The following is a 24,130-nucleotide window of genomic DNA, read 5'->3' on the forward strand; positions in this document are numbered from 1 at the left end:
ACGACCACCACCCGAGAGACCGTGTTTACGCGGATTCCATCTCTCGGAACGTTTTCATTTCTCCGCATCCGAGAACAACAACTATCCTCGCCGCGCTCATCGGCGAGTCATAGATCGTAAAGCGTGCCAATCTTTCGATTGTCGCTACACTTGTCAACCCTCTGTGTCCATTTATTGGTCAGACAACGAAAACGCAAACGAAAACAAACGACAAAAATTCTTACACAACCGTTCTATCGCGTAGCCTTCGTCGAGAGAGATAGCCGTCGCTGCTAAAGAAACCTAAGAAATAGTGGAAGAACGACCGTTACATAAATTCAAGGATACCGCGCGCGCGCGCGTGCAGTATTGGGTATTTGTATTCGTCGAATATATTATATGTCCGACTCGACATCGCGTAGGTACAACGTGTGCGTACACATGTACGTTACGCCGTGTTTAATTGCTTCTCGAAGAATCGCGCAATCTTCTATAGCTACTTGATACGTGGCTTTAACGTTACGTTGGATTCGCGAAAAATCCTTTCAATTCCATTCCTGTAATCCGATGCGTATATCAACGATGCAAATTGTGTATAATGTTACATTTTAATATTTACGCGAGCTCTTCTTGCGTCGGTCCGGGATAATCTGTCCGTAGAAATCGTAACGTCTCGTAGGTAAACGTGTAAACGCCTCGATTCGTTTCTAGGGTCTCGTGGTCCCTCTCGTAGCTAGCTCGTATCACACATTCTGGATGTGTTTCGCCTTATCCGATCGAGTACCGTAGTTTTATGTCTTTCGACGCGTCTGGTTTCCTCGGTAAACGCGTTTAACCGCGGCGATCTGCTCCTATCCTCGATTATCGACCGGTCGAAAACGCTGAAACGTGAATCACAGCTGGTCCTTGTACGTAGAACACGAGGAGAGGAACGAATCGCGAGCCGCGATGCATTCATCGTGCTTCGCTACAGCTGTTTTGGCAGTCAGCTGGTCTCCCGTTCTCGCGCGTGGCCGCGGTCACGCTCGCGCGTCGTTCCTCGAACGGAAACATTAAGGCCGCGTACATACCGAATCGAAGTAATCCAACGTCGGGACAAATCAAAGGACGCGACACGAGAATGTCAACAACTCGCGATACAGTTCGTACGGCTCAACTTTTTCGCTGTAACGTTCGCGTAATGTTCGTTTTCCTCTCCGATTACACGCTCGACGGAAAACCAAAGACGGGCCGAGACGTAGAAGCGGTCGAGGTATCGAAATGCAAATAGGACTAGTTTTCCGCGATGCGGGATCCCTAATATTCATTATGTATGCAGCCTAAGCAAGCAGGCCTGCATGTATGGGTATCGCTTATGCGTCAGAGTCGGAGCCAGAACTGGAGTCTGGGAGAACGCAACTCGAGACGACGAAAAACGACACGGGAGCGGTACTCGCCTAGCCGTGTCGACATGCAACAGCGAAAAACGATGGAACCGATGTACGGTTAGGTATCGACAACGTTTGATACCAAAGTGCCTAATAGAAAGCGATAGGTATCGATACTTTAACGGAAGCATCCAATGCCGAGATATCGTTTCGATATACCAGGCTACGGATTGCGGACAAGTATCGATGAAATGAATTCGGTAGATCGTTCCCATCGCTAACGACAAGGCTGGCAACGTAATTACGGAGAGACCGAAGGATGAGCAGTGAGCACACGTCGTCGCGGCGCGGCGGCTAAATTTAGAAGCGCTCGCGCTGCTTACTTCCGCTTATTTTAGCTAAGGGGGCAGCCGTTTCGCCCGAGGAACGTTTCGTGCGTTGCTTTCCTCCTCGCCGTTTCCTCTTTTGTCGCTCCATCGTTTCGCTCGCGCGACCTCCAAACAATGCCTGCAAATATTCAACGACGCCCGTTTTCATCCGCGATCGCGCCGTACCGTAGCACGCGCCTTTCGCGCTCTTTTCGCTGCGGCTTTTACCGTTCGAGTGCCGCTGCAGCAACGATCTATCCGCGTTCGATTCGGAGTCTGATATACTCTTCCCGAAGTAACTGCTTCGAACCGTTATGTAAACATAAAGATTCACGGCGAAACAAGTTGCGAAAAAAAGCAAAACGATCTCGCGTCTGGTACGGACAGAAAAGGTTCTTCTATGAGCAAGTATCACGGAAAAGCGGACGAGCGATTCGTTTACGAGTACACTGATACTCTCGAGCGAGCTTTGCGCGCAAATTCCTTCGCTTCTTGTCGGTCGTGTTTAAAGTTTTCATTAACAACGAATCGTTGGAGCGTCGAGCGAGTAGGTACTAGGTCGCGTTACGAAATATTCACGCGGACCTACAACAAGTATCGTCGAGAAGCGTTTCGAGAAAGTCTAGCTAGGAACTAGCAAGGTATTTTCGCGCTTCGAAAAATAAACCCGAACGGGCCGTGTTTCAGTTTCGCTTAAACTTTCAACATCTGCGTAGTTGGCGTCAACTTGCTCGATCCCGAACTATTTTCTTTCGTATCTCGAACGAATCCAAGTTGGAGCTAACGACCCGATCCTCTCGAGATCGATTCACGGAGTACCGGTTTCGTTTACGAAACGTTTTATCGGAGTATCGTGGTCGCTTCGAACGACAAGGTACGATAATAACTTACATTATACGATGTCGAGGCGGAGGTCGGAGACGAGTGTTTGAATTCTTCTTGTCCTTCCTCTTCGATTCATAATTTATCGTGTATACCGATGTTGTACTCGACGCGACGGACATCGGTGTCGTCTTCTTCCTTCGGCTGGTCTGGTCTGGTCTGGTCTGGTCTGGTCGCCACGCCGCGGCGTACGGTTGTCGACGAAGAAGAAGCGTGTCGTAAGCGTCGATCTCGCGCGTTACTTTGACCGCGTTTCTTCGACGCTCGAGATACCGCATCTACGCGCACTCGTATATGTATAACGAGTTCCCGTGACTCGAATCTTGTAACGTATCATGGTTCGTCCGCAATCATCGCCCCTTCGTTAAGACGAAGACTAGCTTCCACTTATTAGCGATGCGGCGCGTCCACTCGTTAAGTGCGCGCAGGAAGAAGACCGAGGCAATTTGTAGACAGTGGTCGTTAACCCTCGCGATACCAAGGGGGAAGGATACTTTGCGCCCGTCGTGTTACCATTTTCACAATTTCCGTTAAAGTAATTACTCGAAAATGAATTCGTATACGTTTCAGATCGATATATCGTTGGTATACCGATAGATTTATCGTTAGACGGGAATAGGGTACTCTCTCCTCGTGGATAGTTGGCGTAATGAAATTGGTGCTCGAAGCAACGTTCGTTTGGAAACGTGGCTCGTAAACGTAAGGTGGAAGGTGGAAGGTAGAAGGCGCGGAAACGCGAGAAGCGACAACTCCGATGGAGAGGCAAACGGCCAGGGCATGTATAGTAAGTCGCTTTGCACGGTTACTCCGACACTCGGTGGTTATGTAACGGGTGTGCGTCACGAAACGCACACGAACGTCGGCGTCGGCGTCGCGTCGCGTCGGGTCGAGTGTATCGACGCAGGTTCGAGTCTCGAGCGTGCATGGAGATGTCGCAATGAGCGCGCGCGCGCTAATAATTCCGTCGTTTAACCTTGGATGACTGATTAAACCGAACCATCCTCCGTATCGGTACACCTCTAGCAACTGTGACACATAGATAACGCTGACCGGTGTGTGCAACGTCCACGTACCTGCGCGTAATGGTAGAGCGCCAAGACTGCAAAGAAAACGTAACTGTAATTAACTATGGATCGCTCTCGACCCGACATCGACCTCAACGTCGACGTTTCGCGTGCAATGTGCGCGCCAACTAACGAAAACGACCGATACACGTTTGTTTGCACCATCGCGCGAAAGCAAAGATTGTAAACGCGTGCGGCGCGTAAACGTTACATAAATGCGCGTAACAACGCGTCGACGCCTATTAAAACTTGTAACGGTTGTAAATGTTATCTTGCCAGCGCCATGTATCTGCATCGCGTTCGCGTTTATTGCAACGCGAACGCAAACGGGGACGCTGATTTCACATTCGTCCAGAGTTGGCCATGAAAAAACGCTTAAAAAGAAATCGATCGTTGGTAGGTATAGAAAGAAATGTACGATTTTGAAAAATGAATTATTTCGTCCACGTACATTTCGACGCACAGCGGGCCCCCAAAGAGGATACGAGACGCGTAAACCACGGACGAGGAGCGTCTCTTGGAATATCTTAAACTTTCGAATCCGAGCAGTGCACGGAATAAAGAGCGCTATCCGTTCGTCGCGGAAACGGTTGCGATACCTCGTCCGTCCGATCTATCTAGGAAAATAAAGTTGAACGGATAGGACGTTTCGCGTTCGTTTGCCACGCGTCTAAAAAGATCGCAGCGCTGAAACGAAGCTCGCGTATTATTGCACGGTGTCACGTGTAAGCAGAAATGTGCGCATAAGCGCACGCTCGCGAGCAGACAACCTTGAGTGTATTATCGAGTTCCTTCGCGTCGTTGTTGCACAGGTTCGATGGAGAATGTTTGTTATTCAATCGCGATCAAATATCAACGCGGAATCGGGCGGGTATCGTGCCATCTGGCAACGATTTGCATACAAGGATTAAGGTTCGGCAGGACCGGGGTGGAATAATTCGCTGACCTTTCAGCTACCCCTATCGGAGTTTATCCCTCGAATTTCAATTCCCGTGGCTGGAAACTCTTCAAAGTCCACCGAAATCGACAATTGCGATCGAAATAGACGACTATGGTCACGATTACCTAACCATTCGTCGAGTATCTTATAGAAACTGTTACGATTAAGAAAGAACGGACTTTAACGAAATGACCGAAATCGGGAGTTTTGGAGCAGGGCGTGCGCTACGCCAACGCGAAGCGGATCGGAGCGGCGGGCGTCGCGTCGCGTCGCGTCGAGCCGAGTCGAGTCGCGTCGAGTCGAGTCGAGTCGAGTCGCACACGCGCGTTATTTGAGTCATCGCGTTTCAATGCTGAACCGGTAGGAGCGAGGCAACGCGAGCGCGTTCACCAGGGGATCGCGCGTGCACACGTAGACGATTCCCATTTTTAGCTTCGTCGCACTTGCTCCTTCTCTACGCGTCCAACTCGCTCGCGCCCCTATACGCACATGCGTGCAGCTTCTACGGTCTTCCTCTTTTTTATCTCCGACCGATTCCCCTTCCAAAGCTCTCGGTTCTCCTCCCTCGACCGCTTTGACACGCACCCCACCTTAACCCCATGGCAACCGCAAACGCCGACCACCACTCGAGCTCAGGCGCGTAAGCTGGATCGCGGACGCCTAACCGGCTTAACCGGCCTAAACCAATCGTCCGACGTTTTTCCGCTTCCGCGTTGGTATTATTTCCTTTTCGGAAATATCGAAAATTTTCGAAATTTCAAAAACCTGAAGAATCAATGTCTCCGAGAGGGTAGCAAGCATGTAGCAACCCCTTTGATCGTTTGCGGTTCGAAGGGTGCCCGAGGATCGGTGTACGGTGTACGCTCCTGTCGCCGTCCCAACTCTCTTGCTCTCTCCCTCTCTCGTCCGGTTGTTTTGCCCATGGCGCTCTCCTCTCTTCGTCTCTCTGACGGGTGTCTGTGTGTGGGTGCGCGGAGGCGCGCTTGTGGAACAGCAAGTCTTTATCCGTGGAGTAGCTCGTTCTCGCTCGATCCGGTGGCGGAAAGGTTTCGAGCGGCTTCGTCGGCGCCATCGATTCCTCTTGCGCGCGCGCTCTCTTGCTCCGGACGAGACCGCTCGTTCACGAGCGGACACGGCACGTAGACAAGCGCGCAGCGTACGTGCACGCTTCGCGATAGCTTCTCCTCGCCTCGCCTCGCCTCGCCGCGCCGCGCTACTCGCTTCCTCCCACGCCTTGGGGGCCGGGGACCATCGCGGAGCGGCCATTCCTACAGCGAGCTTCGAACAGCGCGCATCGTATCTCGTGCTCGCGTATCGCGCAATCGCACTCGCGCTTCGACTCGCAACACCGTCACCGTAATCGCAACCGTAACCACGCCTTTTTCCGAAAACAAATCGTCGCTGGTCGGAAGTCGACGGATCGCGCGACTATTCGGAAAGAAATCGTATTCGGCGAAGCATAAACGGAAAAGGAGCAAGACCGCGAGGAAGAGTTGCGACGACGATTCGCTCTATCGAGCCAGTGCGCGCGGTAACCTCTCGGTAGCAACAAACCCTCTGTCGTGTTCTGGACCGTGACTCGCGGCCAACGATCGCGAGGGAATTTCCTGCTCCGAAAAGAGGAGTCCGAGACGAAAAATCGACCACGACCACGACCACGACGGTGTGGAATCGTACATCTTCGCATTGTGCACCGTGTGTCCCGATAGCGGAGGAGGAAGGAGCCTTATCTAGGGTTGATCGGCAAACGGTACCTCGGTGGTTCGGTGGTCCGGTTCAGGCTGTTCGCTGTCACCAGTGTATCGCTCCTGTCCGTATGTGTGTTGTGCATGAATTCGAAACTTCCGATGCTCCGATAGCCGCCAGCGGGTCCCGCCGAGCTCAGTCGGTCCGTGTCGTCCGCGGTGTGTCGAACGCGTCGAGAATCGAGTTCGATCGCCAACGAAAAGTTCAAAGTGCGCGACGGTGGTCGGTGATCGGTGGCCGGTTCGACGGTGGGCGGGTTTGCACGAGAACGAGTTTACGGGCAACGAGGGCTGCTGGGCTCGCGAGCACGGGACACCGGTGAAGTTTCGCGATTGTGTCGACCGAGCTGCTCGGACCGTGTGTAGTGTTCGTGGCTCGTACCGGAAGAAGAAAACTCGGTAGGAAGATGTTTCGCGCGTACGGCGCTGCGCCGGCTGAGACACCTTCGACTGCCGATATTTATCCGTGGACCACCACGTTCCTCAACAAAGGTGCTTTTACTCGTTCTTATTATCGTATCGAGCTTCTCGTGGCCGCACGTCGCGGCCGCGCTTCCGCCGATAACAACCGCTGCCGTTCTCTCGAATTTCATCGCGACCACGGCCGCGGCCGCCAAGTCGAGTCGCTCCGGTGATGCAACGACTGTTCCAAGCCTGTCCGTTTTCGGCTCGAGCCGAGACCCGGCGCGTGTCTCGCCACGTGATCGTGCCCGCGACTCGCGACTCGCGACTAGCCTACGCTTCCCTGCCATAGGTGGGAGGTATCGATAAACAAATATTCGACGTCGACGTTTTACTCGCGTTCCGGTACCGAACGAACCTTTTGCAATCGTTCCGAAACAACTTTTACAAGATTATGGTTCCGACTATGCAACCAAAGAGCTCCGAATACGCTATGTCGACTTTTTGTAAATCGTTCGGAGGAGTACATTCGTCGCGTAGACGAAAAACACTCGGTATTTTCGAACGCTAACCATCGAGATCGTTCCTTCGACGCGTGTAGAACGTATAGAAAGAACGCGAGCGTAGAATTCGATCCGCGAGCTAGGCGGTGAGAAGGGAGAGGTTTCTCGGTACCGAGTCACGATCCAAGGTAGACCGAAAGCAGGACGCTTGCGCGTACACGTGCCAAGGAAGATGTCGGGTTCGCGTCTGGTGTCGGGACGCTCCCGCTCGAACGCTTCGATTCGTAGATTCTCGCGAAACGGGGGCCCTTTAAAGTTTAAAAGGTCTCTCGGGTGGGTCAGGTGCGGTGCACCTGTTCCACGCTCGAGTCGAGCAGAGCACGCGCGCTCGCTACCGCAAAACGGCGAACCGTTTCGATCGAGCCCCAGGCCACCGGGCCAGGAAATACACGGTGATACGAAAGTTGGAGTTTCGACGAAACAACGACGATTCTATTTCTCGCGAATGCGATGTAGTCCATCGCGGCGAACGAGACCTTTTGTAGATTTTGCTCGTGTCCGTTCGATCATCGAGAAACGAGCGTTTACCGAAAATTGAATGAATCGTAAGACGGAACCAGTGTGCGAACCTCCGATCCTCGAAGAAAGTTTACCGATTAAAATTCCGCGTTACCGGCTCGATTTCCCTCGGTAGCGATATCTAATCGTCGGACGTGTTTGTTTGAACTTTCGGCCCACCCTGTATTTCGTCCACCGATACGCCGGAGTGCCTTGACCTGCCTGACCTGCGCAACTTTTCACCCTACCCCTCGGGAAAACCTCCTTCTCCCCCTGCTCGAGCGGAACCGTGGAACGCATTTCGTTCCGGGTTGCCTGCCCCCCTTCTCCTTTTATCCGTCTATCCGGTTCGCGTCGCGTACCGTCGCCGCGTTTTACGGGATACTTTTTTGTCTATGCTCCTCGTCGCGCGTCGGTGGATCGACCCAGGTATTCTCATCTATCGCGCGCTTTCCGTATTCGTCAACGTTTGTCGATGAAACGTTGTTCCCGTGTTATCGATCGAAATTTACATTCGTAAAGTGCAAACTGTGCGCGTAAACTCGATCAGCTTCTCGAGTCGCCGCGACGACGCGCCGACGCACCGATACGATTAGTTGGTTAAAAGTTGTATTCGACTAGTCGTTGAACGGTGCAAAGTCGATCGCGCGGTGTAACGCTCCGAGTAAATATACTCGTTGACGAAGCGGACAGTTTGCGTCGTCCGTTATCGTATCCGCTTCTACGTCGTTTCTTATCGCGCGCTGCGCGAACTACGGAAACCCCGAGGAACGCCAGACCCGAGTTCCTCGAAAAGGCGAGACCGGTTTTCTTTTCGAATCGAAAGATATCGAGTCGATATGCCCGACTCGTTATTTAACCGCGTAATCCGTTCGGACGTTATTGTTTGTATTTATACAATATTTGATGTCCATTTTTTTCAATGGGTACAACGGAGCACGAAAAGATAAAGAGGAAGCGCATATCCCGTATCCTAGACGAATCTCGTCGAGCGAAAATACCTAGAACGAAGAGACCGTGTCGCGTATCCCGGTAATCGATAGTTGTCCTGGCACCGTTTGTTCGCTTCTACCCCCGCGCTAGCTGCTCGATGGACAGAAATGGGACGTATTTCTCTTTTGCCAGGAACGCGAGGAAGGGTGTTGTATCGACCGGCCGCGCCGTTGAAACTGTCACCGTTCGTCCTGGCCGTTTACGTTGCCAGAAGGAATCGCATCGTAAATGGGACAGAGCCGCTAGGCTCAGGGGCGTATCGTGATGGTCCGATTACTCGTTGGATCGATGTTCCATTCCGCGTTTAAACGCGGCCATTTCTGCTGGCAAGTTTGCGTAGCAAACGGATATTTCGTCGGTCGGTCCAATTTCAACGAGAATTATTTTATTCGAATGCGATTCCTCCAGCCGGTCCATTCCTCTACTTTTTTCTCTGTCTCTTCCTTCGATCGAAACGCTTAATGATCGAACCGGACCCTTGCAGCTCGATAACCTCGACCGACTTTCGAGAACGGTTCCCAAACCCAACTATTCAACGTTGCAACGTTTCGATATACTTGCGAGCAAATTCCGTCGATCGGCGACGGTTCGTTCGTTTCAAGTACACCGATGACGCATCGTTACCCGCGATCTGACGTAATCGAGGAAATCGTTGGTTTCGTTGCATAAACAGCGCGCGTGAATCGCATTCGAATCTTGGTCGCCGACAGAAGGAACGTTTAATTTTTCGTTGAACGACGCGCGGCTGTCGATCGTCGAATATCGATGGGATAAAATTGTACTCGGTCGAGATCGATCGATTGGCGAATAACGGAAATGAGCGAACGGTAGAGTATTTTTCCAATTTTCCGCCGATGGCGACGATGGCTCGGTTGCTCGTATCGATCGTCGACAACCGCACACCTCGAGTCTTTTTCGGCATCCCAGTCGCGCGTGTGTTTCTCAACGCCAAGCGTTGTCCCGATCGATCCGCTTCGAGAAATTACTCTCCGCTCGACGTATAGCGTCTCGTCGAAGAACGGATCTCCTCCGTTAGCTCGTGTTTCTTCGGTTTCAGCAACGTTAGCGACGTTACGCAAGCAACGATGCGCAGTTACGTAACGCGTATGTTTAATGCATAAGCGTAGCGAGGCTGACGGGCACGTAACGTCCTCGATGTTTCGAGGGTTACGCGTCGCGAAACGATCGCGTCGAAACGCGTACAATTACTCGATCACCGTTTCCGTTCATTTTTCGCGACCAGTCCCTGTCGCGGAACGTTCCTCGATCGAACCTGCAACTTTCGACAAAGATACCGGACAATCGTTATCGCGAAACTTTGATAAAATATCGACTCGATCGTCGAGCAATAGCGGCCACGTTTCTGTTCTAGCTTCGGAATCGCGACGCGCGACGAAGCCAGCTATTTAAATACGCTGTAATCGGTTGTAATTGTACGCAATCTCTTGCCACGTACACGGACCGCGTACAAAATGATCGTCGGTCGTTACGTTGGTGAAAAGCTGTCGTCGTCGAGCCACGAATTTTAATTGTTCGACTACGACACGGTAATAACGTAATAGACCGGATTTACTCGGCAAACAATTGTATCGCACGCAAAACATTTGCACGATCGTAAAGCAAACCATCTACCGCAAAGATACGTACCAGACTCGTTTCTATTTTCTTGGAAATATTATCAAACGGGAATACCCTATTTTGTGTTAGTTGGTTTTTAGAAGACAATTTGACGCGCAACGATATTTTCTCCTTATTTCGTAAAACTGCGACGTTACAATGATACAGAAACGCGTTATCGGACGGATAGTTGCGTAGGTGACTCGCGCAAACTAATCAAACGTAGGTACTAATCGAAAAGAGGGGACCGCGTCGCTCGGTTGTTCTTCGACATTCTTGCCGTTCGAATTGTAGTCGATCGTCCCGCTGCGCCGCGCCACCTCGGCCGCGAAATAAGCGCGCGAATTCAAGCCGAGACGCGAAACGGATACGCCTCGACGGAAATTTCCAAGCGACACAACCATCGCTGGGAGACGGACGCGGTCGACGAGTCGATAGCGACGTATTACGCGCTATCGAATGATTTTTCTCTCGTGGCGCGTATAATCGAGATAGAAAAGAGGAGGTCGAGGCGAAGAAAGAGGAAGGACGGTGGTACGGACGCGCGCTGCTGGTCAAGATAGTGGATAGTGGCAGAGCCGTGACGGGTTGGCTTATGGGAAAAAAGAAAGAGTAACGTATCAGGAGCGAGCCGTAGGTGAGAGCACAGGTACGGGCTACGCATGTCAACTAGAGGGCATTCAACTATCGATCGCATAGTTTCAGCCACCCTCTGCCGAGCCAGATCCGCCGTTCTTCTTCCTCCTTCTCCACCTCCGCTTCCACCACCGCCATCTTCACCTCCACCTCCACTTCCTATTCTTCTCTCTCCCACACCCATCGCCTTCCGTGCTTTCCAAAACGTTTCCATTTTCTTCCATTTTGTCGACGATTCTTCGTTTTTGCTCGCGGTCGAGTGAATCGGGGGAACACCCTTTTAGTTCCGTTAGTCTACCCACGTCACTGGAATTTCCCCAAAAATTCCGCTATGGACAAGCTTGAACGATTCTCCGCGGCGAAAGGTCGCGTCGGGTAGCATGTTCGATGGCACGAGCGGACAGGTGCGTTGGCGTGGCGCGATCGAACGAATTACGACGTATACGGCAATTGTCGTTTCGAGCATCCTCCCCCTAGTAGGTAATACGTCAATAACCGGCGATTACGGATGTCCAGTGACGTCAGTATCCGGACGGTTCGGCGCGTTCTTTCACGCTTGCACGCGCGAGATCCAGCAACACGGGTCCGCCTCACCGTTGCGTCAACTTTCCTCATCCTTTTCTCTCCCACTTTTTGTTCGACCCTTCTCGCCTCCTCGTGGTCTTTTCTGCTCCCGTATCGAGCGACGCGGAAACAGACACGAGGAGAATGAACCACCTCGACTGCAATAACTCCATTCACGAGAACGTATTCATACGGCCCTGTACGCATCCGGAAGCCTCTCTCGCAATTGACGCAGGTACGACGAACGACCGGCAGACTCTAGAAAATTGCACCGTCTCTACCCTTTGCTCGCCGGTGAATGCGCGCGCGTTTCCGCGATACAAAACATTTTCGCGAAGCGTGGAATTGTCGTCGACTGTCTAGATGAGCCGAGCCGAGCCGAGCCGTTTTCGCAACCAGTCGGAACATCTATCTCGCACCAACGAACGAAACGCTACGGGAAACCGATAGTAACGGATGTTACGACACGAGGGTCGAGGACGAGCGCAAACTCGAGGCTCGGCAGATTTAGTTAAAAATTTTTTTTTTTTAGCCGTCAAGAAGATGAATTCTGGCAGAATTGCTCTGAAATCACGTTTTTGGTGCTTCGGTATGGGTAATTTGTCTGATTTTCGAGCCCCTAAAAAAACGAACGTTTCGAAGCTAGAACGCGACGACATCGGCGATGCACAGGACGGAAAAGGATCGGATCGAAAGAATTGGTAAAGAGGGTTGAAAGTGCTCGCGTATGCGGGCCAGCTGATAGCCGCGGCGCGGCGCGGTAAACGCGTCGCACGTGTACGCTTCGAGCCGGCTGTGGACGGTTGCCAGTGCGTTTCGTTGACGATACACGAGTACCACCGGGCCATTTAAATTTAGCCCAGCTCCCCGAATTGCCCGCATCCCTAATATCTCGATGTCCTTTGGGACGAACCGTTGCCGGATAACGATCGCGATTTCGAATGTCTTTCCGTGGCCGAGGACTCCTGTCCAACCGACCTCTATTACGATTCAAATTTTTACCAAGACCACCACCGTTGCATGCGTTTTATGTAAATTTTCGACGAAACGTCCTCCGAAGTACGCGTTCCTTCTTTCATTCTTCCTTCCCGCGCTTCTACCACCTTCTTATCCACCGTTTAACGCGTATAAAACGTGGGAAGCCCATTGTTGGATAAAATTCTACGCTCGCTAACGGTTCGCGGAGCGCGTGCTCGCACGATACTTCCGGTTGACCGAGTTTATCCCTGCCGCGATCGTTTGGACAATGCGGTAAAGCTTGCAGGAAATTAAATTACGTGAAATCCCCGTGCGACCTACGAAATATTCGGAACACGGTTTCGTAGATGGATCCGATCGTGGCTCGCAATCTCGGCTCGGTCCGAGCCGAGACTTTGCTCGGAACGGTCGCGCGTGCGTGGTCGCGCGTCCAAAGATCTAGCGGTTTAGTTGGCTCGTACAGATGGAAATAGAATCGAAACCGACTGCAGGGGATACCTACGTTCCGTCGATGCTACTTTTTTTCCACTTTCGTTGTCCAATGTCCCCGTCGACGGGGAATCTGCTCGACGGACCCATGTGCGAGCACCGCGATCACCTCGATGAAAAAAGGAACGTTTTCCAACGCGATCGTATCGAACCGTTGCACACGAAAAACTTGTTCGAAAAGCAACGAAAACACAAAACGAAACGCGTATTCCGAACTGGCCACGAAACTCGAGTACGGCGACCTATATTCGACGATTCGCGTTTGCCGCGAGCATCTCTCGCCGCTGCACGCTTCGGATCGATTCGCTTTCGGCTCTCGCGATCGTTACAGATGTCGACCGCGAGTCTGCACATTCTTACGGAACGCGATTCACCGAGAAACAAACGCTTTACGATCGTTTCAAAGTACAAAACTAGACACGTGCGTTCGGTTCCTTTAGAAAGATACGATTCGCGTTATCTTCGGTCTAACGAGGCGTTATTCGCACGGGCTCATCTTCGCAGGTACGCGCTCGGTACGACCGAGTTGCATTCGTATGCAAATTTCAACAACGAAAGCGACCGATCGAATAGGATTTCCGGCACACCTGCATTCTTGCAACATGTTCGACGACACGGACGGACCACGCCTCTCGTAAAAAGACTTTCTCGAACGACGCGACGACTTTTGTTCGCTGTTTGGCCTCCGCGCGCGCGGTCTAAATGCAGGATCGACGCTGAAGCGACGTACCGCGATAATTGGATTCGAGTCCCTCGTCTTCCGTTTAATTAAATTAACGCAACGAGTCGCGTATCCGTAAGATGAAACGGCAAATAATTACGTGCTTTCGCTTCTGTGCACGGCTATTTCGCGCGCGGACTTTCTGGATCCTGGCCAACACGAGTAATCGTGTTTCCTTTTTAGTAAAAGAAAATACAGCACGACGTAATCTCAATGTTGAAAGATAACGAAACCTGCGGTAACCGGAAACATTGGACGTTTTCAAATCACTTAAAGAACAGGTTAACTTACTCCGAACGGAGGTACGAGCAGAGCTGGTCGTAATACAGTCAGTCTCGTAAGTATGCGTCGTACCCTCTATGTCTATTAAACAAGTTTGTCTAAATTAAACGACGAGTCTGATGTTTCTTTTCACATATACACACCTATAACGAATATTTGTGTTTGATTTAAGAGTTTCACTAACCTCGTTGTATCTAATTTATTTTCAACTGCCGTATAGCACTTGGTCGAGATTTACGAAAAAAAAACAAACCGCGCTCGGTATGTAAATGAAAATCACAAGTTAGATAATATTAAGATGATTTTCGGTTCAACGCTCGACCGCTCCGTATCGTCTTTATTGTTCGAAGGTTTTCGAGGAACTGAACTAACTCGACGACAATAACAACTCGGGAAGGTTATCGGTCAACGCGCACACGTTACATTGGAAATCACGCGTACCGATACACGGACAATTTGGGACCGCCGAACCTATCGTTTAATTTCGACAAATGTCTTAAATAGACATAGACGGTGCGAATATTCACGAGACTGACTGTATATAAAACATAATTATCCAAAGGATCGAAACTTAGGTAATTCAATTCGATACGCATAAATCGTAAATTTCGATTGACACTTAACCGGACTACAGCAGCTTTGCGTTCTTACGGCCGTTGTTTGCATTCAAAGTCTCTCCATAATTAACGACGTTTGTTTGGTTGTTTCGTTCCGCGAATCTTCTTCCGCATCCATTTCAACGATCCAAGTCGGCTGCATCGCGCGCAACGCGTATCATGCATTGTCCGTGTGTAACGGAGCTAAATGGGTTAATATGCACATCCGTATCGTAGCTCGCGTTATGTCACCGATGCCAGCCTAATTGAATAGGCCGAGCTCTATCGGGTGTCTCGAGTCTTTCGACCGCATCCGTAAGAAATGCGCGATAGGAAAAGTCGATCGAAATGGCTTTCGATGCGTCGGCGTCGCGTCGATGGCGACGAGCGCGAGGACGAGTTGGGAGAATAAGGTCGCTTTCGGTTGTCCAAAGTAGTTGAACGTGTGGCCCAACTGAAATTGTTATCTAACGCTTTCACCGGGCAAACGTTGATTCGTTTGCCTCGCGGGTCGTTAACTGTCATGGATTTTATTACGAGACGCCTCGAGCCAGAGAGGCCGCGCCGAGCCGCGCCGCGCCGCGCCGCGCGCCGATGCAACGATAACGATGTTTGCCGCCTCGTAACGCCTCTGATTAATAAATCTGCATTTAGCGATTCGTCGTGGATTCGCGCGGGTGTCGGTGTACGGTATTCTCCGCTGTAATAATACCGCGATCACCGTCTACATTCTGGCGACACGACCGCACCTTATTGGAAAGTATTTCTCAACTCGATTGACCGGTGTAAAGGAATAAAACTTGCTACTAGAAATACGATCCATAGTCGTGGAATTCATAGCCCGAACAGACCAGCGTTCCACGTTAATTCTAGCCGAACGGTAACGAATCTCGTACCTCTTACCTCCATCTCTACTCGACGTACCAAATGCTTCCTCTATCTATCTGTTACATTTCGTAGAAAAATATTTTTCAATTTTTATCTAACGTTACATTGCTGGTTTTGCGGCCCACTGATCCAACGGTTAGAATTCTAGCGGCCGATCGAATGCGAATTTCCGCGAGAGAACGAGCACGAGCGATAGCAATTCGATGCAACTATTACAAGGTTCCCTCGAGAGAGACCGTGTCGTCGTATCGACGTGTGCGTAACGCGTATCGATACACGTAGTACGTAGTATTACACAGCCAGAGGGGCAAAGGTATGTAATGCGCGAGAGCAGACGACGCGACGCGACGCGACGCGACGTACGTATGTATACGTACGTGTAGGTACTGTTGGAAAGATTCGCGATTATACAACTCGACCGAGCGATTGCGCACACTGGTCCCGCTGCACCACGCGATTGTCTTTTACTGGAATTGTTTTTCGAGATTCAAGAATTCCCCAATATTTTACGCTTTACACCATTTACGCTCCTCGGAGCCGCGTCGCGGCTGATATCGCTGCGGTAACGAACAATGTTCGCCAAAGATTGCGTCGCGAAAGTTCTCGCGTGTTACGTAATTCGGAGCATCGTTTTTATCGAATAAACAACGAATTAAAAGTCGTTGTCCGACAATCTTGGCCATTCTCGATCTCGTAGAATCGACGATCCGATTCAAGACGAGACGATGACAAAGAAATAACGATAGGTATTCTTTTTTGTTGCAGGTTAGTATCGAGTTGGTTACTATCGTTGCGGTAAGGGATAAAAATCGGTAAGTCGCCATTTCAACGATAACGTATTCGAACTTGGAAGAAAGTGTTGCGCAACAGGTAAATTTCCACTTGCGACTCGAGCGTGTGCGATCCTCGGTCGCTGGACGGCAACGATCGAAAGAAAGTTCGAAGACAACCGGTCGAAAAGTATAATCGGTATCACCGAGCGAAATAGACCACGTCGCCTCGCGTCGACGTGCACCGTTTAAACAATAGTATCCTCGATTGCAACCTGAGAACAGCCATTTCTTTATTTTTCTTAACCGTTCAAACAAAACATAGAAACGATATAGAAGTGCTTTAATGGCGATTCCACGTAGATATTCTATCCCCGCGTCTAGTTTACGTAAGGATCTTTGGAATTTACGCGTTCACGTCGACACGAACGATAGAGGCAGAAGAGAGAAGACCAGAAGGCAACGTCGACAAGTTTCAAGAAATAGCGGAATCGCAGCCGAGCGTACGAACCTCACGGACTAAGAAACGCGGATCATCGTCGAGTATGACCAAGAATCTCGGTTAGCATCTGTCGTTTGCGTTTCCATCGCGATATTTGCCAGTGTCGCGGTTGTTTTGCGATTACTTTTATAACGATCGCGAAACCGAGAAATAAAAGTAGCGGCTCTCAATTTTTCCCAGCCAGACGATGAAGCGTACGTTTGGAAAAGTGCTGGTCAATTCTCTCGTAGCAAACAATTTTACGACGAACAGCTTTGTATCGTGTACTCGCGTCGCGTATTTAAACGAACGGTATTTAAATGTCATCGCGAGCGGTGCGGAAGAAGGATCTACCATCGTCGACGATTCTTCTCGATTTTCATTCTTATCGAGCCGACGCTAACGAGCCTTGCTCGCGCGACAAGTTACCATCGAAAGTGTCGCAAAGTGTCTACGAGTCTAGTCCGAAAAAATGTTAAAGTGCGGGTCGAGAAGGAAATGCGCGTTAGGTTGTTTCGTTATTTTCTATGGTTCGCTCGGATTTGCAATTGAAATATGTAAGCGCGCATGGCGTTGCATTCGTCGAAGAGTGCACCGTTCTGGGAACGCGGCTGCGGTTCATCGGGAGAATTAATCGAAGCAGAAACTGTATTTAAACGAAGCGCACCGACCGGGATCGATGCGAGGTTGAAATGCGTAGAGCGTGGCATCCAGCGGATATTTTTATCTCGAGAGAATCTACCGCGTTCCGTTGAAAGACCGCGCATTCAAAACGGCCAACAATTGGGACAAAAACTACGGAAATAGGATTACGGGAAAACTGTTGTTGTTGCTGTTATTGTTATTGTTGTGATTAGTGACGAATAACGTACGGTTCATTTTTCTTCGCAACGGTGTCGCGGATTCGCTTCCGATATCTACGTACCTGTTTCTCGGAGTTGTAAAACCACCGATACCATTGTGCACACCTGCCGATCGTTTGCGCGCACAGCTTCAACGATCGTTGCGCAAGGGCTTTCTGCGTCAGCGCCGGCGTCGGCGGCGGCGAGTTATTAACGCGTTTGGTAATAAAAATGTGTTTTCAGCTTCTCTGTAACAGGTTACGCGTGCGCTGATCGACGCCGCAAAAAAAAAAAAAAAAGAGAGAGAGAGAGAGAGAGACACGCGATAAACACGTTTCGTTTGCGAGTCGATCGTGAGCTGAGCTATTTATACGCGTATAGCGGATTTCTGTGCTCGATACAGATTTTCTCGTAATTGTAACGCATGCGTTCGAGCTAAATACTATATCGACACGTCGACCTAGGTACGCGAGAATAATCTAGTACGATATTATATTTTAGCCTCGACGCGAGCCAAGTTTCGCGAATGAGAGAAGATGGAAGAAACGTTGGAAGGTCGATGCTCGGTTAGGGACAGCTCGATACTTTTCCATCTCCATCTTCGATGCTGCACGGATACCGCTATTCGAATCGAGCGAGTCGCGCGCTGCCAGCCAAATAGACGATAGACGTAGACGGACAACCTAGCGACGATGAAGATGCGCCGCAGAAACAGTGTTCGAGTCGTGGCTCGTGCATTTCACGTGCATTAAACGTCACTCGCGATCGACCCCAGAAAACATAATTTATCGGAGCGTGAATTGGAATAATAATCGTTTGTAATTTGGAAGGTTAAGCATAATAATATAGGTAGCGGAGCGTAATAGTTTGCCGAGGCCTGGTCCGGTCGGTGATCGCGCGGAACTTCCGCGTTCGAGTGGCTCGCGATCGCGATCGGATTTACACGGTGCTCGGTCGGATGGGACAGAGTGGCGAGCACCGAACATCCGTCGACGGGACCCTACAAGGCCATTAGTCGATTCTCGTTAAGCCGGTAGCCAGGGGTATCCGGTAAATCTGCCGTGGAAAGCAAGCCGTTCGCGTCGCTACCATTACGCTTTCTGGCCTTGCCATGTTCGATTCCACGCGGACGCTTAAACCTCGACTCGAACTTCATCCGAGTAGGAACCGGTTTACTCTATAGATTAGCGTCTCGGCTCGGCGTATTAGCTGGCGCGGTTAACGATCCAAGAGGAACTACTTCGGACGTACGGTAGGTCGGACGCGATATCGTCGCGCAATCGCAAGCCTTTGTCGCGCATCGAATTCGATTATTTACTTACGCGTGTACACAGCTTTTTCGCGTTGAACCACGCGAATACGATATTTGAAATGTAAAATAATCGTGAAATGGTATCTCGCCGATGTTTTTGGTATTTTCGAGCACCGCTCGTCGGCCTGGTCTAACGGAGATACGCGACGAGTGAATTACGAAGGCTTCGGTCGCGAGACCGAGGAGAAAGCGTTTGGAAATTTCATCGAAACGGCCGCGCGGCGCGACACGGGACAGGCTCGTTTGGCAAAAAGTCAAGTTGTCACGGTTTCGTGGCCCGGCTTTATCGCGGCAAGAAAAGGCGAGTCATTCGCTCGAAACAAACGTTTCGTTTCCGAAGTGAGATCCGCGCACGGACAAGAACGAGAGCAAACGATTCGCAAATACTTCGATCGGTGCGCCGCGTCGACTCGTTGAAGCTGACACCGATTCCACCGCCACTCGCGATGCAAATTGTACATTTTTTTAATTAGTTCGAATTCACGATTTTTACTGAAAACCGTAATAGGATAGTTTTCGATAGTTGCGTACGCGACGAAAGCAAAGTAGACGTCATCGACTCGCTTGCTCGCATCTTTCCGTTTGCACACGGTACGGAAAACAAAATCGCCGGTAAATCGAAGCGATACTTTCTCTTGAACACCGTTTAGAACTCGAGAATCAAACGCGCGGTTACTTAAACTGGCTCGCTCCAGAGGGCGGATCGTCTTGCTCGAGAATTTTTCTGTTACCGACACGTGTAAGCCGATCGAATCGGCCACCCACCTTCCATTCGTTTCGTAATCGAAAACCTCTCGTTTCGCGTATCGATCATTTAAGAGAAATGAATTCCAGTCGGAAAATCGAATGAAACGCTGTCGTTGAATAGGCGAGGATAGAAATCGGAGCAAGGAGCTGCATCGGTGCATCGTGCGTTTCGCTGGTTGGCAAGGTCGATGAAAAGGAGATGCCCACCTACACGTAAGCGTGCGACGTTGTTGCGAGCTCGTGTGAATGAAACTTTCAAGAACGCTGCCAAGCGATGCTTTCGCAAAACGCGAAAACGCAACTTCCCTGCGTTTCTAGCGTTTCTAGCGTTTCTATCTTCCTCCGTGAGCGCTCGAGCACGAAACAACGTCCTTATTTTTATCCGATGTATCTCTGTTGCGAGTAGGTATCGCACGCTCGCGGAGAAAATGATTTTGCGCCTGACATCGCTATTACGGTAACGGTACGAGAGATTAGTCACGACGAGCACGTCCCGCGAATCGTTTCGCGGCTGCCACGACCTGAGATTTATTATTTGCTCATTTTTCGCCGTTCTCCGGGCACAGACTCGTCGTTGAAGATTGCCTGTTCGTAGATGATACCCGCGCGATGGTTTTCGTTTACAAAAGCTCCCCGATTCCACGAGAATGTTTTCAACAAAATTTACATTTTGTATCGTCGTAACGTTCAATGCTTGTCGCGTATACGTACACGTAGGTGTACTCGTACGTATGCATCGATTTACGGAAATGACACCGAGATACCTAAGCGAAGCGTCTCCTCGGTTTCCTCGGTCAGCTTTTTCCTTCTACGGTAAAACGGAGACTTTTTTGAAATTGCGAAACCTCCTCGCGGTTCGACCCATATGTCCGGCACCGGGCTTTCGAATTCGAACCGATGCGATGCTTACGACACGGTGCAACGCGATCTTGGAGAACCGCACGCGAGCGGTTTGTCCCATTTCTTTACCTTTCGCACCGCGCTCGAGCGATCTTTGCAGATAGATGCGTGAAAAACGTACGGTAAACCCTTGATTTGTTATACAAACTGAAATTACAACTTTTTATCTCGAAAGAAAATATCCGTAACTGGTTCGTAAAACGTGCTACGATACGTATACGATACGGTCGTACGGTGGCAACAACAGTTGTACGGTGAACGGACACGATATGCTCGGCCGTTACTCTGCGCATCGCGCATACGGAAAAGTAATTAATCAATTTTCTAAGAGAGTAAACGCACGGGCTGCGTAATTATCAATTGGCAAATGTTTGCGCGACCGAGAAGAAAGGAACGACGATTAAATTGCTTTTTGCGGCCGACACGATGACATTTTTTCGACGATAAATCTTTGGACAAGTTCGCAAAACGAACGTCGCGCCGCTTTTGGACGCGACGCTTTCACGAGACACCGCATCGACGATTTATGGAATTTCGAAACCTAAGATTACGCGACCCGGTAGGCAGGTAGGCACCGGTTCTCAAACGAAATGCATTTTTCATCGAAACGTTACGTTTTTGTTTCAGGATACATAAACTGCAATGCCAGCACACTGCAATCGCTCGCACAGCTACACGGTGAGTGACGATCGATAGTTGATTCTTTCCTTCCTTGCGAGTTTCTCGAATGATTTTTCGCGAACCCTTTGCACGTACTCCCGATAAGACACGCGTCCGCAGTCGCGCTCGCTGACGGATGATCAGCTCTTCCCTCGGGTTTAGCGTGCTAGGGCCGCGGCACGGTCAATTAAAATTTATAGTTGCGCAATGCCCTTGCAACAGCCTCGTATACCTTTCCGACGGCAGTCGGGGGAAACATGGTCTTCCTCCTCCTCCGCAACGTTCGCTTCCTCTTTCTACATCGTAATCGCTGGAAAAGGACTAGCCGCAAGCCTGTACTTTGCTCGGTAGCCCATTAGAACCGGTCGCGCAATCTTATCTTCGATTTCTTTCTCCTTTTCCTAGTGTTTTTCGCTTTCGCGCGATGCCTTCCTCGGTGTCGAGCTGCGAGTTTCCTGCAAAGTTCCGAGCTCCGAGTATTCCAGCCTCGAAAATCATTTTTCGATCACAGGCTACGGTCTTCCGCAATCGACGAGTTTGTCACGATTTCGAGCGGACTCGCAGCCGAAGAAAAGAGCTCTGGCTTGCGAGTCGTGAAACACGTAAACGAGCTCTGTCCCGATTGGAATGTTACGCGGTCGTTCGAACAACCGACATCGGTGCGAACCAACTAGCGTCTGCTCGCTAACGATACAACGGATCCTCTCGTCTTTTCGCAGACGTCGCTCCGTAAATTACATTCCGTCACCGTTGCACTCGTTCTATTGTATAGTTGTCCGAGCTGGAACACGCGTTTCGACGATACGTACTTGCAGTTGGACAAAGGAACGACTGTTGGTCGTTGTCGCTGTTGGGCGAACAAACGTTAAATTAAACATTGCCGGAGCTCGTCCGTTTTTTCGTTCGGGAAAAAAGCAATAGGTGTATGCACGCGAAGCGGTCGAGAGGTCGAGGTGGTCGGTCGCGTTGCATATTCAGCGGATGCAGATTCCAAGCGGACCGCAGCTACCGAAAGGATAAGTATCTACGCATCGATCGGTTGACTCGTCGCGACAACAGAGGACCGAAAATCAAGTTTAAAGATCTCCACAGAATGCGAACTTGTACACATGTCGAACGCACTCGACTGGTTAAAAACGATAAAGCAATTTCGTCGGAGAATCGACTGGCGATTATTCCAGTTACGGCGCATTCGATGAATCGTAGTTTCGAACGGACGCTGTAAAACGCATCAGAGCCAAGGCGCAAGGTTTTCCTTGTCCCACATTCCTAGTATCCTTGGCAAAGTTTCGCGGCGTCGCGTCGGTGTTTGCCGTGTTCAGGATAAATGTTCCTATTCGTTGGATACGCGATGAAACGTATAGAAACGTGGACGGTTTCGATCATGAAACGCGGTTTTTTGGGATACGAACGAAAAGGCAAGTACTTTGCGGAAAAATTGTCTGCGATTCGAGATCGAGCAATCGCGTGTCTCTGGTTACGTTCTCACTTGTCTTGTTCCGTCGCTACTCGAATCGCGCGATCTACCGTATCGAAGGATACGGTATAAGCGAGATGCAGACTCCGTTCTCGTAATTCGATCGGTACGAATCGATACCTCGGTAACGGTACACCCGTACACTCGATACAACTGTTTGCGTTTGCACGTTCGTCGCACCAAACGCATTACATACTTGGACGACGTCGTACAACATACGCGCCTCGTACGCATCCGAATTTCTATGATTTTCGCGACAATTTAGGTAAGCTTGCTGTACACCGTTTTTGAAAGAAAAATTCCAACGATAGTCGATTAACGCGATTACTCGTTCGTTTCGCACGGTCCGAACGCTGCGATCGGATGTCAAACGTATCGCTCGAAGAAGAAGGTGAGAAAGAAATGGATGGAGACCAGGGAGACCTGTTTTCAAGACCTGCCTTAACGCGTTAGGAGACGCGTCCCGTATCGAGAGCACTTTCGCGCTTCTCGTTCCCTGCTACGAGAGGAAGGTTTTTAAAACGCGTTAGAGAAAGTTTCCGAGACGTGAAATTTGTCCGATCGTCGACGCAACGTTCCAAACGTTAACTTTACGTTTCCCTTGAGCCTATAAACACTCGTTACCAACGATTCCTCCGATCGCATAAAATAGTAGAGTTATTTAACGCGGAGACCGAAAGAATCTAGAACCCGTTTGCTCTCGATTCCGCTATTGCTGGAAATGTCGAACCGTTGTCCGTGTTTCTAGCTCCCTCTTTGTTCGAGCTGATTCGAGATGCAGCCTCGTCGAAAGCACGCGAGACGCCCCACAGTTTCGCTTGCACAAGACTTTTGAAAGGTCAGGAGTGTTGCGCGTTGCGGATTCCCTTTCTTTACACTGGATTTGTCGCGTCGGCGCCGGCGTCGGTATAGATTCCGCGACCACTTCGATTACCAACGACAACTGTTTCGTCTTTTTCTTTCTTTCTTTAGCAAGTATCGAAACGATTTCTTCCTCTGCACAGAAATGGTAACCTCGCGTTTCAACCACTCGACGCGACACGTATTATCTGCTCGGAAGAGTACCCGTTCGCGCTTCGAACCGACCAACGAGAGCAGTACTTTCGTTTTTGATCTGTAGCTAATTTAATCTAACATCGTTACTCTTCAAAGTTTTTAACTGCGCGTACACTTGCAGTCTGTGTCTCTGCTTTCATATTCCACGATGCAACGCGCGATGTTTCTACGTATCCATGGCTCGAGCAATTTCACAGTTGACGTGTCTCTCGTTCCGCTCCGTCCTTTGGCTCTTCGTCTCGTACAGTCGGTCCTCTTTTTTCGTTTCTCTCTCTCTCTCTCTCTCTCTCTCTCTCTCTCTCTCTCTCTCTCT

At 50.2% G+C, this 24,130-nt stretch overlaps 1 protein-coding gene across 1 annotated transcript in view; it reads left to right on the forward strand.

Annotated features, from left to right (window-relative positions):
- LOC128896297 (cytoplasmic polyadenylation element-binding protein 2) overlaps positions 1–24,130 on the forward strand; it is a 50,313-nt gene that overhangs the window by 15,827 nt on the left and 10,356 nt on the right. Inside the window, exon 3 of the mRNA XM_054159578.1 lies at positions 21,252–21,302. Within this exon, the coding sequence (XP_054015553.1) occupies positions 21,252–21,302 (51 nt within the window). The remainder of the gene's footprint in view (positions 1–21,251; positions 21,303–24,130) is intronic.

The sequence above is a fragment of the Hylaeus anthracinus genome, unplaced genomic scaffold, assembly GCF_026225885.1.
Source record: "Hylaeus anthracinus isolate JK02 unplaced genomic scaffold, UHH_iyHylAnth1.0_haploid 0, whole genome shotgun sequence".
NCBI lineage: Eukaryota > Metazoa > Arthropoda > Insecta > Hymenoptera > Colletidae > Hylaeus > Hylaeus anthracinus.